The sequence below is a fragment of the Artemia sp. Qi Xiang Cuo genome, chromosome 16, assembly GCF_049724085.1.
Source record: "Artemia sp. Qi Xiang Cuo chromosome 16, ASM4972408v1, whole genome shotgun sequence".
NCBI classification, from domain to species: domain Eukaryota; kingdom Metazoa; phylum Arthropoda; class Branchiopoda; order Anostraca; family Artemiidae; genus Artemia; species Artemia sp. Qi Xiang Cuo.
The window spans coordinates 6,339,448-6,355,092 of NC_142809.1; the positions used below are offsets into that span (position 1 = coordinate 6,339,448).

Consider the following 15,645-nt stretch of genomic DNA (forward strand, 5'->3'; position numbering starts at 1 on the left):
TTTTTATTTTATTCAATCTTTCAATTCAAAATTTGGATTTGGATCTTCGTCTTGCATTAAGTGTACAATCTCTTGTGAAAACCCAAGAGTTTTGTGCTCCATTGCAGTCAAAGTTGAAGTTTCAACTTTGATTGCTGTTATTTAGTTTTATTTTTAGCACAAATTAATACAAAAATCGTATTGCTACAGCCAACGTTGAGCACAGTGATAACCATTTATTTTCAAGTAAAAAACAAAGAAAATCATCATCTTTAATTCCGCAACTTAAACAATAAAACTACACCCTTATTATGATCTTAGATCTTAGAATTAGACACAGCTGCCATAAAATTCAACCAAATTTTCTTCTTTTTTATCAAAGTAAATGGAATTCTTTAGAAATTCCAGTTTCTAACTAACTGTGATGGTAACCTTCAAAAGCCATGAAAACAATAAAATCATTCAGCATATGTATAAAACACAGTAGAGAGAATATAATACAGGATTGACAAAGGCTATACTCTCCATTAAAAATAAGTGACACAGATTTAAAACCACACAAGATTCATACTTTGCCTTTGCGCACGCGCGATTCTGATGTACACGTCACGAGAAGCCTATGGGAAAACCTGTTTTTTTTTTTGTCCGACCACTAGCAATTAAACTAAGGTTGTGACGTATATTGCCTGGGACGATACGCGCGGTATCAAAGGCATCATGTTTGAAAAAAGTTGCTGCAGTTCTACAATGGTATAAAAAGACTAAAACTAGACGTCTGATACCAAGGCACCTTGAACTACTGCAGCAACTGAGGTCCATGAGTCGCAATTGCAGAGCAACGCGAGTAACAGCGCCTTTCAGATGAGACTCAGACCTCTAAAGGTGTAACTAAATTCCAGGCTACTAGCCACCACTAATTGAATTGAATTTATTTATAACCCGTTGAAATACAATGATTAACGGAGTATAAAAAAAAAGAAAAAGAAGAAGAAAAGAAAAAACAAAAGCAAAAGGAAAAGAGGGATAATGACAAATAAAACGAAATAAAAAATCGTAGAACAATCGCACAAGCGTAGTAATAAATCAGAAAATGACAGCACAAGCCAATGTGACAAGCACATAGACAAACACGAATGAAACAATGATAAAACTTATGGAACAAGCACACAAGCACAATAATAAACCAAACAACGATACGGCTTACATAACAAAAACAAAAACAGTAAAATTCAAAGACCTATCGTTTTAATAGGGAACATCATGGGTGTCCATTTATTCCCCTATTTTAAGCTGCACTGCATCTGCCGATTACAGCATCGGGGTCAATTAGGCCGAGTTTCCTATTGGCCCTAGAGTTACTTGCCCAGGGGGGGAGAGGCCAAGAAGATATTTAGCATACCGGTAATAAATTCGCTGGAGTTGCTTTGATTCCGTTGCCGAAAAGGTACGCCAAAAAGGTGCAAGGTATAAAAAATTCGGGAGCGCATATGAGTTACATAATTTAGCTAGCAGCTGGTGATTAAAACGAAGTTTATTGGAAACTATGCCGCCGTAGGCACTGAACGTCCGGCGCTGGAAATGGTGAATGAGAAGCTTTTTAGTTGCTTTAAGGGAGTTACCGATTGGGAGGCCAAGATAATTCATTTCAAATTTAGAAGCAACCAGTACTCCATTAAGATCAATATTAAATCCTTCGGGAACTGGGCCCCAGTTAAATAGTACTACTTCTGACTTTTCAGTGCTAAATTTTAGATTTATCTTTGTATATTCTCGACTCATAATGGAAGAAATTTTGTCAAACGCCCGTACCGTTCGGCTGGGATTAAAGACATCGTCCGCATAAGCAATAAGAGACACATCTATCCCTTTTAGAATACAAGAAGAAACTGCTTGAGATTGTGCGTCAAGAATACAGTTGTTAAACGCAATTGGGGATGTAAGGGCGCCTTGCCTTACTCCGCGACGAACAGGTATAGTATACCTGTTCGTCTATATATAGCCTACAGTCTAATATAGCCTACAATTGAGATTCCATAGACTGTTGTTCTGTATTCAGTTACCAAGAATGCAGTTTTTTGCTCATAGTTCCAGGCAAGTATAGACGACCAATATCATAGCCTTGGCTGCCGAAAGGACGTTTTGTATCAGCTCTACAGGCATGTCTAATAATTAGGCTGATAAAAAAAAAGATTCTGTCACATTCTAATTCACATAAAATTCAAATTAGCTTCTAATCATAAAGGGTCACACCTAAGAGCATACTCTTACTTCTTTCCATGTTTCTGAGAATTAAAGAAAATTTAAAAGAGAAAAGTGGGTTTAATTTAGATCAAGCAGTAAACAAAACGTACTAAAAAGAAACACAACAAAAAACATTAATTAATAAAATTCCAAATATTTCAACTCCACATACGAGAGCCTTTGTCAATGAAACAGAAAATAAAAAAAAAGAGAGAAAACAAAAATAGCTAAAATCATTAAAAAAAAAACACAAAAAACAGCACAGTAAGAAAGAGAGAAAAAAAGGAACAAAAGACAAACAAGTAAATCAAACTCACTAATCAAAAGTTCCTCAATACTGCTTAACTGTACACAGAACAGAAATATCTAGAAATATTTGTATAGAATTTTTTCCTTTTCTTTTCCATTGATAAAGACTCCTGGATGTGGAGCTGAAATATTCAGAATTTTTATTAATTAATTTTTTGTGTTTGTTTTTAGTTCGTTTTGTTCACTGCTTGATTCAAATTAAACCCGTTTTTCTCTCTTAAATTTTCTTTAATTCTCATAAGGGAAAAGCAGTTTGGTCTAAAAATTATCTTCTTACCAAGTTTTACCAAAAAACTGCCCCTCCCCCTTGCTCCTAGACTCTGAAAAGGCCTAACTATGACATTAACAGTTACTTTCGCCATGCTTGTTTGAGATCAAACATCTCCTGCTTGAAGTAGTACAATTACTAAAATTACCCCCCCCCCCCAAAAAAAAATAAATAAATAAATAAATTGGTCCCAGGTACCAAGCAGATAAACTGATGAAGTTGCTGATTTTCATCAAGTTTGGTTATAAATGATCAACCTCTTCTGGTAAATATCCTGATGACAAAATTTAGGAACCCCTCCCTCTACATAGTTCAGATCATTTTCAGACACTACAAGACTATATCCTGCCATTTGCTCTCACCTCAAAGCACATTTTGTTGGAATCTAAAACCCATTTAGTTGGATGTCCCAAATATAATAATGCATTCCCTCCCCCTCCCCTATACCTAAAGAGATCAGATCAGCTTTGGGTCCCAATATAGCAAGTTTGACATTACCTCTTCCTCCCCATCAAGTCTCATCTACCAAACTGATGTCATCACCTACCAAAACCCTCCATAATTTCAAAAATCCTAGCCTTTTTCCCTAAGAAACCCTTAGCAAAATGTAGCATGCTGATAAGACAGTGTGAGTAAAAAGATAGCATGCTAGTAATCAATAAATTATCATATTTTCGATTATGGATGCAAGCAGATTCAAACTTGGGAGGAAGGGGCATCTGAGGATGCTTCCAAGGGAGGGTTCAAAAATGAAGAAGTAAATTTTTAGGCCAAAGATATATTTGACAAAATTTTGTTTCAACAATAAGATTAAAAAGTTTGCTAAATTAGAGAGTATATAGACATTTACAAACCTATCAGCCATGATCAATCAGTCAGTCAAGGTATACTGCTTGTAGTGAACCTGGAAAACAAAAATCAAATTAAAAAGAAATGTATTTGAAACTCAAACACTAATCTGAATACAGCTATGTGGCAATATGCAAGAGGTAGCCTGCCTTAAGCAAGCCTACTCAGGTAAACCTCCCTACTAAGCAACTTACTTCCTACCAAAATCTCCATTATGCAATCAGAGTCACTTGGTACCCATGCCAACAAAAGGCTACATGCTACATGTATCTATTATTTGTTTATGCTTGTTTTCTGACAAGTTCTTTGGCTAGTTCTTCATATTAAGATATAGTTTGCGAATATCAGTTGCTCCCCTTTTCACACTTAAGGTTTTAAATTGAAATAGACATATTTTTGTCTTTTCTGGAAGAGCTCTTTGCAGACAATATATTAGGAAGAAGACATTAGGAATATCTTTGCAGATATTAGGAAGAAGGGTCTTACTTTTCCAGCAAACTTCATTTGAAAAGAAAAAATTTGTGGTAAATAAACTAGTGTATTTCTTTGGAAAATTTGAAAACAGTTGCTTGCAAAAATAAAAAAAATAAGGTGAACAGCCTGATGGTATTTGCCCTGGTTTAAAGAAATTTGTGATATTTTGTTGCTCAAATAGTCTTTATTTGCAAACAATCTATTAAAACCATGTAATTGATGCTATATGACAAAAAAAACATTTACTGGCATCACACTTATTTATAAGCATGGCCAGAAAGGTGGTCTTCAAAATAATCAACTGATTAAAAATCTATGTGAAATAATTGCTGCAGGTTTATTAACAATCCATTTTGTAGCCCTTGAAACATAGCAGTATCAATTATGACCTTGACTCTCCTAAATTCTGGGCTCAGGGCAGAAAACCAGAATTCAACACCTGAAAATACGAGTTACACATTGGGTCACATACTCTGAAGCACAATTACTATACAACTTGCAGCGCAATCTGCAAATTTTTTTAACAATAATTGACATGAAGTAGATTTGGGTGTCATTGTTCAATCAGCTCTTAAGTCGTGTGCCCATACTTTGGGCCCTGCAGGAAAGGCCACAAGACTGCAAATTATGATTGCAAACCCCAAAGCCGAATAGAGGACAATACACAGCTATTGTCAGACTGCAAACAGAGTTTGGAACTGTATTTGCGTGTACTTCGTCTTCCCAACCCATGTGAGAACATTCTACAATTATTTGCCCAAATTTGGCTGCCAAAATCCCTTATCCATAAAACAGGATCTAACCATTCTTTCATTGTAGACCTAGAAAGATTTAACAAACCACTAGGTTGCCCATTAAAATCCATTACTAATTGCTACTACTACTTAATACTACTAAATGCCAAATACTACTTAATTACTACTACTACTAACAACTCATCACAGAACCATGCCACCACAGCTAAGAACGCTCTTCCTCCATCTCAATGATTGTTAATACAATAACAATTGCCGTTGTTAAATAAACTCATTTATGCTAAGCACCTTATTTATGCTCAATGGATCCTTAAACTTGATATAATTCTGTAGTTAATTTGTTGGGTAAACTTCCCGTGTTTTGTATTACTTAGTTAGGTAGAATGTGAGCTCAACACTCAAAGGATATAAATACTCTTTCCAAATATACTAATTACTTCCTTCACAAATTCCACATTGAGTCCTTAAAATGTCACTTTTTTTCCTTTCTTTAGCTCTTACTACTAGCCTAAATAAAACTTACCATTCAATTCTAAAAGCTATTTCAAGTTGATACTTTTAAGTCCTGTATTCTAAAGTAGGGGTTGTATAGACAAAATGGACTGAAAGTAGAGACTTTTGAGGGCAGAAAAAGGGACAAGACAGGGACCAATTTTATGCAAATACCTGGAAAAAAACGGGATACCCAGCACTGTTCATTTACTTTGCACATTTACCTCAACATAGCTGCTTTGAATACAGAATAAAAAAGAGAAAATGACACATAAAAAGGAAAAGTAGATAAACCAAAGAATTAAGTTTTTTTTTGCTTTTTTTTCAAAACACACAAGATCAACTCCTACTTTCTTTTCTGACAGTTGGTATAACCTCCTGAACAGCTGTCTTAAAGCCTTTGTCCTTTTCATGTTGAGCTTTTAAAGCATCAAACTTAGCCTTTACTACCTGTACCAAAACCAAATTCTTTGACTCAAGTGTTATCTAGTCTTCTGGCTGCTTTTTCCAAAAGATTGTCTGAAACCATTCCTGTACTGACTGATCTTCTTTCTCTTTATCCACATCAATTTCCAATGCAACTATAGATTATTTCTCTTTTCTTCTTCTTCTTCTATTTAACAGCAGGCGGGCTTTTCAGTAACACTATTTAGCCCTTTTCCTTTTCCTTCACTCTGTGGGCTACAGAGCTATAAATATCAGTTAAATTACCATTTTACCGTATCAGCAAATTAGTATCAGTTAAATTCTTCTTCTATTTAACACTCCTCCTCCTCCTCTATTTAACAGCAGGCGGGCTTTTCAGTAAAACTATTTAGCCCTTTTCCTTCTGCTTCACTCTGTGGGCTACAGAGCTACTGGCTTCATTGCCTCATATTTATTAGATATATTCAGATATCTTTCAGCAGATCTTTCGACTCTAGGAGTTCAAATATAAGATGATAGATGTCGATTTCTATGCTCTGTGTGCAGGTATAGTTGGCTAGGCTCTTGACTGATAGTGGGATTTTGTGGTGTTTGAAGTATTTTAACAGTTTACAAAGCAAGGTATGTTGTGCAGACGTCAGCATATTACATTCAAATAGGCAATGGTCAATTGTTTCATTATTCATATTACAATGCCTGCAAAGAGGGGACAGGGGAATTGAACCACTTGAATTAGAAATCTTATATGAGAATGCAAGGAAATTTAGTCCATTTGTTCCAGAACGAATTCTATTCCAGTTAAATTACCATTTTGTTTACTTCTTCTTCTTCTTCTTCTATTTAACAGCAAGCGGGCTTTTCAGTAAAACTATTTAGCCCTTTTCCTTTTGCTTCACTCTGTGGGCTACAGAGCTACTGGCTTCATTGCCTCATATTTATTACATATATTCAGATATCTTTCAGCAGATCTTTCGACTCTAGGAGTTCAAATATAAGATGATAGATGTCGATTTTTATGCTCTGTGTGCAAGTATAGTTGGCTAGGCTCTTGGCTGATAGTGGGATTTTGTGGTGTTTGAAGTATTTTAACAGTTTACAAAGCAAGGTATGTTGTGCAGACGTCAGCATATTACATTCAAATAGGCAATGGTCAATTGTTTCATTATTCATATTACAATGCCTGCAAAGAGGGGACAGGGGAATTGAACCACTTGAAATAGAAAACTTATATGAGAATGCAAGGAAATTTAGTCCATTTGTTCCAGAACTAATTCTATGATAAATTTTAGAAAGATACTTATTGGGAAAGGGGGAAAGGATAGGATTAATATTGGGGAACCTAGACGATGCCCAAGCGTGATTATAACAATTTAGCAGTTCTTGTTTGTATGAAGGTGTGAGATTCTTTATCCATGTAGGGTGTATATTGTCATAGCTGCTGCTAGTTTTGGACCTAATATGATGTATTGCATTATTCAATTCCTGGATTGAAAATGGATTAGTTATGTACTCGGATCCTGGGCGTGGTTGGTAACTAGGGTTCATAGGAATTGTGGACAGATTGCTTTGATTGTTTGATGTTAGCTTATTAACAAAAAGAGTTGCAAATAGGTTAGCCTTTTCAATATCATTGTCATAATGGGTATTATTATGTATAAGCTAATACAGGAGTGGGTTGGGAGAAGTCTTTTTCCCACAAATGTGGCTTATGACTTTATGTATAATTGGCTCATGCGTTTCTCTGGAGAGATTATTTGCAAAATTAGTCCAGTATTTATATTTAGCATCTATAATAGTCCTTTTTAGATTAGATTCTGCTTGTAATTTTTTAAAATATGTAGTAGGTGTTGGTTTTTTTATGAATTCTGTCCTATCTGCCTTTTTTATCTTCCATTTATTTAGGCACTCATTTGTCCACCATGCTTTAGGAATTTGTTTAGGGAATGTTTTCTTAGGTGTTGTCCTGGGGATAGCATGATTAGCTGTATTTATTAGTAAAGATGTCAAGGCTTCAGCATGTGTGTCAACTGTTGTGTTAGAAATGCATGAACTTTGGGTGAAACTTGTAATTTCATCATTTAGCTTATTTTGGAACATAGACCAATTTGCTTTAGCGTTGATAAATTTGGAGGTATGAGATGAAGTTTCAGCAGGTTCATTTAGGGAGCAAACTATAGCAAAGTGGTCTGTACACAGACTATCAATTTTATTTATGTAAATTTTGTTCAAAAAATTTTAAGACACAATTTGTAGGTCAATTGTGGAAAATTTGGCACTTTTGGGGTTAAAATATGTATTTAGGTTTGGAGGGGTAGCAACAGCTAATTCATTATTATTTGAAGTCATATGCTCAATAAATTTACCAGCTTTATTTGCTGGTTTATTCCCCCACAAAAGGCTGTGGGCATTGAAATCACCACAAATAATGATGTTTTTTAACATATTAGAATTATTTATATAATTAAAGAAATCCTTGGCCTCTGAAGTGTGGCCAGTAGGGTTCTACAAGCTTATTATGTAGGTTTTTAAATTATTCAGCCAAACACTTATACCAATTACATCAACATCATTTTCAAAATCAGGAAAATTGATGCCACAAAATTTTATATTATTATTAACTAATAAAGCTACCCCACCTCCTTTTCTCTCTGAAGATCTATCCTTTCTCAGGATAGTATATCCCAGAGACTTAATTTGTTGATTTTGGGTTAAATGAGTTTCCTGGAGGCAAGCAATATTAATGGAATTATTATTCATAAATGATATTAGTTCATTTAGCTTATTTTCTGTGAGTGATCTTACATTCCATTGGAGTATTGATAAATGTTGTGTTGTTGATTTATTCTTCATATGACGGTGTATCAATGTTCAGCTTTGTTAAAAGTAAAGCAAGATCTTTTTTTGCTTGAATGAGCATATCATCTGGGATGTAGATTTTTGCCAATTCTGCAATAATTTTTATTTTCTGTAGTTGATGTATGTTCATGACCTGAACTGCATTACAGTTTAGAATGAATAAGCATATATTTGGGGATTGCATTTTTGGTAGTGCATCCTGTTTGTTGGTTAAGGGATTGATTCCTGGTAGTGTTTCTGGTTTGTTTCTTCTTGGGATGTAGGGCCAGGCTGGCCTCATCTAACCGGAAAACAAGGATTGCTGGCTTGGTGATTCCTTCTGATAGTGATTTGAGCTAGGGGGCTTAGAAGATGTTGTTTTATATGGTGTGCTTGATGCATTTGGGGCATTTGAGTTGGGGGTTTTGGTTGGTTTCATTACAGGCTTTATTTGGTCTTGTTGGGCAGCATTTGCTTCCATTGCTGCAAAGGGGTATGGGATGGCCTTCTCTGTTGATATTTGGAGTGTTAGAGCTCTTTTCTTGTATGCAGGGCATAATGATTTATTTGTAGATTCATGTGGACCTTTGCAATTGATGCATGTAGGCTGGGTGTTTTTGCAAGTTGTCAGCTCTTTGGGATGGAAAGATTTACAATTACTACACTCTTGGAGAATTTCATTGCATTTGTTTGTCGTGTGTCCCAGTTTGAAACACTTCTGACACTGAATAGGCTTAGGTTTGTATTCCTTGTGTGGTTTGATTTGCCCAAATAGGAATAATTTTTCTGGGATATCAATTTTATCCTTTAGTGTGAATAAGAAGGATCTACTAGTTTTTAGGCCAGTAGAGTTAGGTTTTCCAAGTTGGGTAACATCCTCAACTGGGATTGTGTTTCCAGCCCTATCTGAGAGGCCTTCTTTTAACTCCTGAGTAGATATCTCTGGGGGAACATTATAAACTACAATTTTTGTTGGTGATTGTTTTGGGTTCCAATTAGATGCAATAATTGGGATATTCAGAAGGGATTTAAGGTTAATTATTGTATCTGCTGATTTCTGATCTTCTACAGCTATAAGCAGAGATCCATCACGGTTAATGTTAAGAGAGAACATTGATTTTAGCAATTTAAAAATTGCAACTCTTATTGCAGTGATCAATTTTATTTCAAAGGGGGTAGTGGGAGTAATTTTAAGGTAAATTCGTAAGTTTTTGGAGGGAGGATCTTGGGCAGGGAGAGGGGAAATGCTTTTAATTGGGGAGATTTTTTTCCTTTTTTTAGAGCTTCTAGAGAGGACCTCTTGAAACCCATTATCATCATTTATGGTTGCATTAGGACCTACAGTTATCATTGTCCTATTCTCCGAATCGGAGCCATCATTAGAACTTTCAGATAATGTGCTTGACCAGCCAGGATGGGTATCTTTTACTATGGAATTTGATTTGAGATCTGGGGGGACGTTTTTTTTTGGAGGACTTCTGAACATTGCCTATTGGAAAAAGCTTTAAACACAAATATAAAACTAAAATAAGAAGGGAAAATAGATGATATCAAACCGTCTGCACTATACTATGGGAAGGATAAACACCACAGTATAGCCCTGAGGATGACTTGAGCAGGATAGGTTTGGTACAACTACTGGTTAGAAGCGATAATAATCAAGAAAATATATTTCGATTTTCTTGTACGGTTGCTGTTGCTGTTGCTGACAGTTAAATTACCATTAAATTACCATTAACAGTTAAATTACCATTTTGTTTACTTCTTCTTCTTCTTCTTCTATTTAACAGCAAGCGGGCTTTTCAGTAAAACTATTTAGCCCTTTTCCTTTTGCTTCACTCTGTGGGCTACAGAGCTACTGGCTTGATTGACTCATATTTATTACATATATTCAGATATATGTCAGCAGATCTTTCAACTCTAGGAGTTCAAATATAAGATGATAGATGTCGATTTCTATGATCTGTGTGCAGGTATAGTTGGCTAGGCTCTTGGCTGATAGTGGGATTTTGTGGTGTTTGAAGTATTTTAACAGTTTACAAAGCAAGGTATGTTGTGCAGACGTCAGCATATTACATTCAAATAGGCAATGGTCAATTGTTTCATTATTCATATTACAATGCCTGCAAAGAGGGGACAGGGGAATTGAACCACTTGAAATAGAAAGCTTATATGAGAATGCAAGGAAATTTAGTCCATTTATTCCAGAACGAATTCTATGATAAATTTTAGAAAGATACTTATTGGGAAAGGGGGAAAGGATAGGATTAATATTGGGGAACCTAGACGATGCCCAAGCGTGATTATAACAATTTAGCAGTTCTTGTTTGTATGAAGGTGTGAGATTCTTTATCCATGTAGGGTGTATATTGTCATAGCTGCTGCTAGTTTTGGACCTAATATGATGTATTGCATTATTCAATTCCTGGATTGAAAATGGATTAGTTATGTACTCGGATCCTGGGCGTGGTTGGTAACTAGGGTTCATAGGAATTGTGGACAGATTGCTGTGATTGTTTGATGTTAGCTTATTAACAAAAAGAGTTGCAAATAGGTTAGCCTTTTCAATATCATTGTCATAATGGGTATTAATATGTATAAGCTCATACAGGAGTGGGTTTGGAGAAGTCTTTTTCCCACAGATGTGGCTTATGACTTTATGTATAATTGGCTCATGCGTTTCTCTGGAGAGATTATTTGCAAAATTATTCCAGTATTTATTTTTAGCATCTATTATAGTCCTTTTTAGATTATATTCTGCTTGTAATTTTTTTAAATATGTAGTAGGTGTTGGTTTTTTTATGAATTCTGTCCTAGCTGCCTTTTTTATCTTCCATTTATTTAGGCACTCATTTGTCCACCATGCTTTAGGAATTTGTTTAGGGAATGTTTTCTTAGGTGTTGTCCTGGGGATAGTATGATTAGCTGTATTTATTAGTAAAGATGTCAAGGCTTCAGCATGTGTGTCAACTGTTATGTTAGAAATGCATGAACTTTGGGTGAAACTTGTAATTTCATCATTTAGCTTATTTTGGAAAATAGACCAATTTGCTTTAGCGTTGATATATTTGGAGGTATGAGATGAAGTTTCAGCAGGTTCATTTAGGGAGCAAACTATAGCAAAGTGGTCTGTACACAGACTATCAATTTTATTTATGTAAATTTTGTTCAAAAAATTTTAAGACACAATTTGTAGGTCAATTGTGGAAAATTTGGCACTTTTGGGGTTAAAATATGTATTTAGGTTTGGAGGGGTAGCAACAGCTACCCCTACATCCTTGACCAGCCAGGATGGGTATCTTTCACTATGGAATTTGATTTGGGATCTGGGGGGACGTTTTTTTTGGAGGACTTCTGAACATTGCCTATTGGAAAAAGCTTTAAACACAAATATAAAACTAAAATAAGAAGGGAAAATAGATGATATCAAACCGTCTGCACTATACTATGGGGAGGATAAACACCACAGTAGGCTATAGCCCTGAGGATGACTTGAGCAGGATAGGTTTGGTACAACTGCTGATTAGGAGTGATAATAATCACAAGAAAATATATTTCGATTTTCTTATAAGGTTGCTGATATGATTATTTCCCAATACTTTTCAAGGTTTTCTTTCAATGTATAATGCTCTTCTTCTTCAAGCTATGTTCTCGCTTCTTCTTTCATCTCTGGAGATTTCTCAGCAGCAACACTTTCAAGATATTTTTTTATACACCAATTGGACACACCTTACATAGGAAATAATCTCAGAGCCGTTGGGATACAATTCCCCACTGTGCAGCTTCCATGCAACTTTGATGGTCAATTTGGCAATGTAACTTCTTTCCAACATTGATGTCTGATGCTGGTTTAGTGTAAATTTGATTTGAAGAAACCATGTTCCACATTTGCACTTCCATGTGAAACAATCAGACTAGCATGCATGACACAGGGCAAACTAGGATAACTCTCATCCTTGTACAAGTGAGGAGATTGGTTCAATAGCCATCAACTTGTTGGCCATGTAGGTCTTTTCATCTTCCAACTGGATCAAGTGCCAGTCATCTTGGAACCTGTCAACATCAATACTAATTGGCAATTGGCATACAACAGATAGTACTCCTTTAATGGTAAGAGAATTTTTTCTCAAAGAACAAACTAGGAATTTTCTTCTATGAAGAGGGAATGTTTGCAGTCAATGTTTGACAGCAGTGATAAAATGTTGGTGAACAACAATGGTAAATACATTTTCTAATATTTGGAATTCATTAAATTTTATTGCTTTGAATTTATCAAAAAATAATTCATAATTTACAGTAGAAAGTCAAATGATTGCCCTTGCACTATTTGAATTACTTCTCCAAAATATATATTATCAATATCTCAAGTAGATACAATGAAGTACCTTGAGCTTGTAATTGATCAAAGCTAATCTTTCAAACACACTTGCCATACTCTGCAATACAAAGCTTTTATTTTACTCTGATTCATCCTAATATCAACTATTTTGCTAGTATATTTATCTACATTTAAGATCTATATGAAGCCAATTCAGATTTTATAATTATGAAGCACTGAGAATGCTTAATCTTTATTCCATCCCCTATAGCACTTCCAAATAAGTATTCTACAGTATATTTATATACCCGTATTTATTAAGATATAGTTCCAGTTTTTCAACAATTTATTTTTTGAGCAATTCTTTTCAAATTCAAATATGGCATTAAGAAAATACTGCCTTAATTAAGATTTATTCTCCCAATCACAGGATTTACATAAGTATATCACTCTGCAAAAAAGAGTAACTAAATTGACAAATATCATAGTGAGAGATCTAAAGTCACTCTGCCTGTGTTAATAGCTTAGTGCTGGGATGCTCACAAGGATCTCATTGATAAATGTAATTCTATCCAATTGCTTAAAAAAAATCTTAAATTCTATTTAGTTCAAAATTATTTTTCCGTTTAATGTTTATCAAATAACATCAAGTTATTTCTAAGGTTTGTTGCTCTGGTTGAAAAGGGCCTATTAGTTATCTTCTAGTAATAATCTATATTCAATAATAATAAAAATTTTATGTTTAAACAAGCATCCTGGGCTACTTTCTCTTTATTAGGTCTAGTATTTCAAGCTTGATTGAACTTGAAATACAATGATTGAGCTTGAACAAAAATAAAAATCACAATCCCTCTTCTAGAAGGTGGTGGGACTCAGAGAAGAGACAGAGAAACTGTAATCCCTCTCATCCAGAGATATATAAGGCTAGATTCAACAAGTATAAGCAACTGCAGGTGAACATAATCTGTCTGAAGAGTGATTTCACTATTTTTTTTTGTCCAGACTGCACAACTATACAATCTGAGTCAGAGCCATTGAGGCTAAAGCTAGCTGAAGAATAGCCTCTGATGAGGATGATTGCTGGTGGGTTTGAGTCTCTGATGATTTTTTTGATGCTACTGGATCACCAAAGATATGTTTCCTTTTTACATTTAGTATATATATTTTTTTGTCAATTGAAGCAGTGTGTAATTTAGCTCATTTTCAATAATTCTTATAGAAGAAAAACAATCTGTAATTTCTCACTTACTTCTTCTGCTTGCTATTACAATGTTACCAAAAAGTTTAGCAGTCAAAAAATGTGTATAGCATAAGTAGAAAAACGATAAAAATTCTCAAGTTGTAAGATTTATTAATTGTTAAGTTTATTGAGTTAGACTGTAATAAATTAATGCCTTTGGAACACATAACTTGAAAATAATTTATTTAAAATTGAATGGTAGGTTTTTAACCACTTAGTTTGACCCATTTCTTGAAGCAAAAAATAAAATCTAAGGTATTAACTTGATAATTCCTTTGAGGGCTCAAAGTTATGGGTTCACCTTCTACCAATCAATGTAATGTAAGAAATCTAAATATACCATTTTTCTTTTGTGTTCAAAATTTATCATCAAACTGACCCCTAATATTCGGCTAACCTGTTTCCCAGTAAATCACTGCTACAGTTTCTATTGAATCACCCATTGTTTTCAGCTGGCAAAACATAGTAATTACCAAACATTATCAAGATAGAGCTAGACATTATGTCAGTATTATCATCTACTACTACTACTAACAACTCATTGCAGCACCAAGCTGCCTGAGGCCAACACAGCTACACACACTCCTCCTCCATCCCAATATATTCAAAGCCTCCCTCTTTACATCCTCCAACAAGAAGTTCCAACTTCCCTTATGACATCCTCCCACTCCATTTGGTGGCAGCCAGCTTTTCTTTTGGCCTTACAAAGTTCCCTGACAAGGATGATTGTAGGCAACCTATCATCCTTCATCTGCAGATTGTGTCCAAACCATTTTACCTTTCTCCTAATATAGCTCTATCATTTCATTAATTTTTTTTCAGCTAAGTTAGAAATTGATTTGAAAAATTAAAGCATTTACCAACTGGGGCTGAGATTTTGGCAGGTTCAGATTTCAGTGGTTGTTGTGTCAGTAATTTTATTTTCTTTCATTTATTTTATTACCTTGTCAGACCAGGGGATTGTTTGAAGAAAACCCTAATATATTATGGAAACTAGGGTGAAATACCTAGTAGTCAAACACCTAATCCACATTTCAGCACTCAAATCACTGTTAGTGCCACCTAAAAATTGCATTGTTTGGCTATAATAGGCTATATGTCTAAATTTTCTTAATGAATATGCAATTGGCTTGAATTATTTCAACCATATACTATAGTAACTATTTTAAATGCACTTATATTCAATAGTACAGCCAAATCACAGACACATATTTTAAGGTTAGGTGCCCTGTAGTTGGACAGCATATAGAAACTTCAACAGTTAGATAACTATAAAATCTCTATTATACCACTTAGAAAGTGGCCTGTTTTAGCACTGAAATTGTCTAAATTTTCTTTCATAGGTATGCAATCAGCAGAATTATTTAAACCATCTATAACACTAGCAATTTTAAATGCTCTGATAGTCAACAATAAATCCTGATTACAGAAATGCACTTAAACTACCAAGGACATCAAA

The 15,645-nt window shown here is 34.7% G+C and overlaps 1 protein-coding gene across 3 annotated transcripts in view; it reads right to left on the reverse strand.

The window, feature by feature from the left end:
- The window catches only part of TfIIB (transcription factor IIB), a 133,979-nt gene that overhangs the window by 104,775 nt on the left and 13,559 nt on the right, over window positions 1-15,645 (reverse strand). For all 3 annotated transcript variants that reach the window (XM_089102781.1, XM_089102783.1, XM_089102782.1), the window contains exon 2: window positions 3,652-3,701. In XM_089102781.1, coding sequence (XP_088958907.1) covers window positions 3,652-3,662 — 11 coding nt within the window. In that variant the 5' untranslated portion in view covers window positions 3,663-3,701. The remainder of the gene's footprint in view (window positions 1-3,651; window positions 3,702-15,645) is intronic.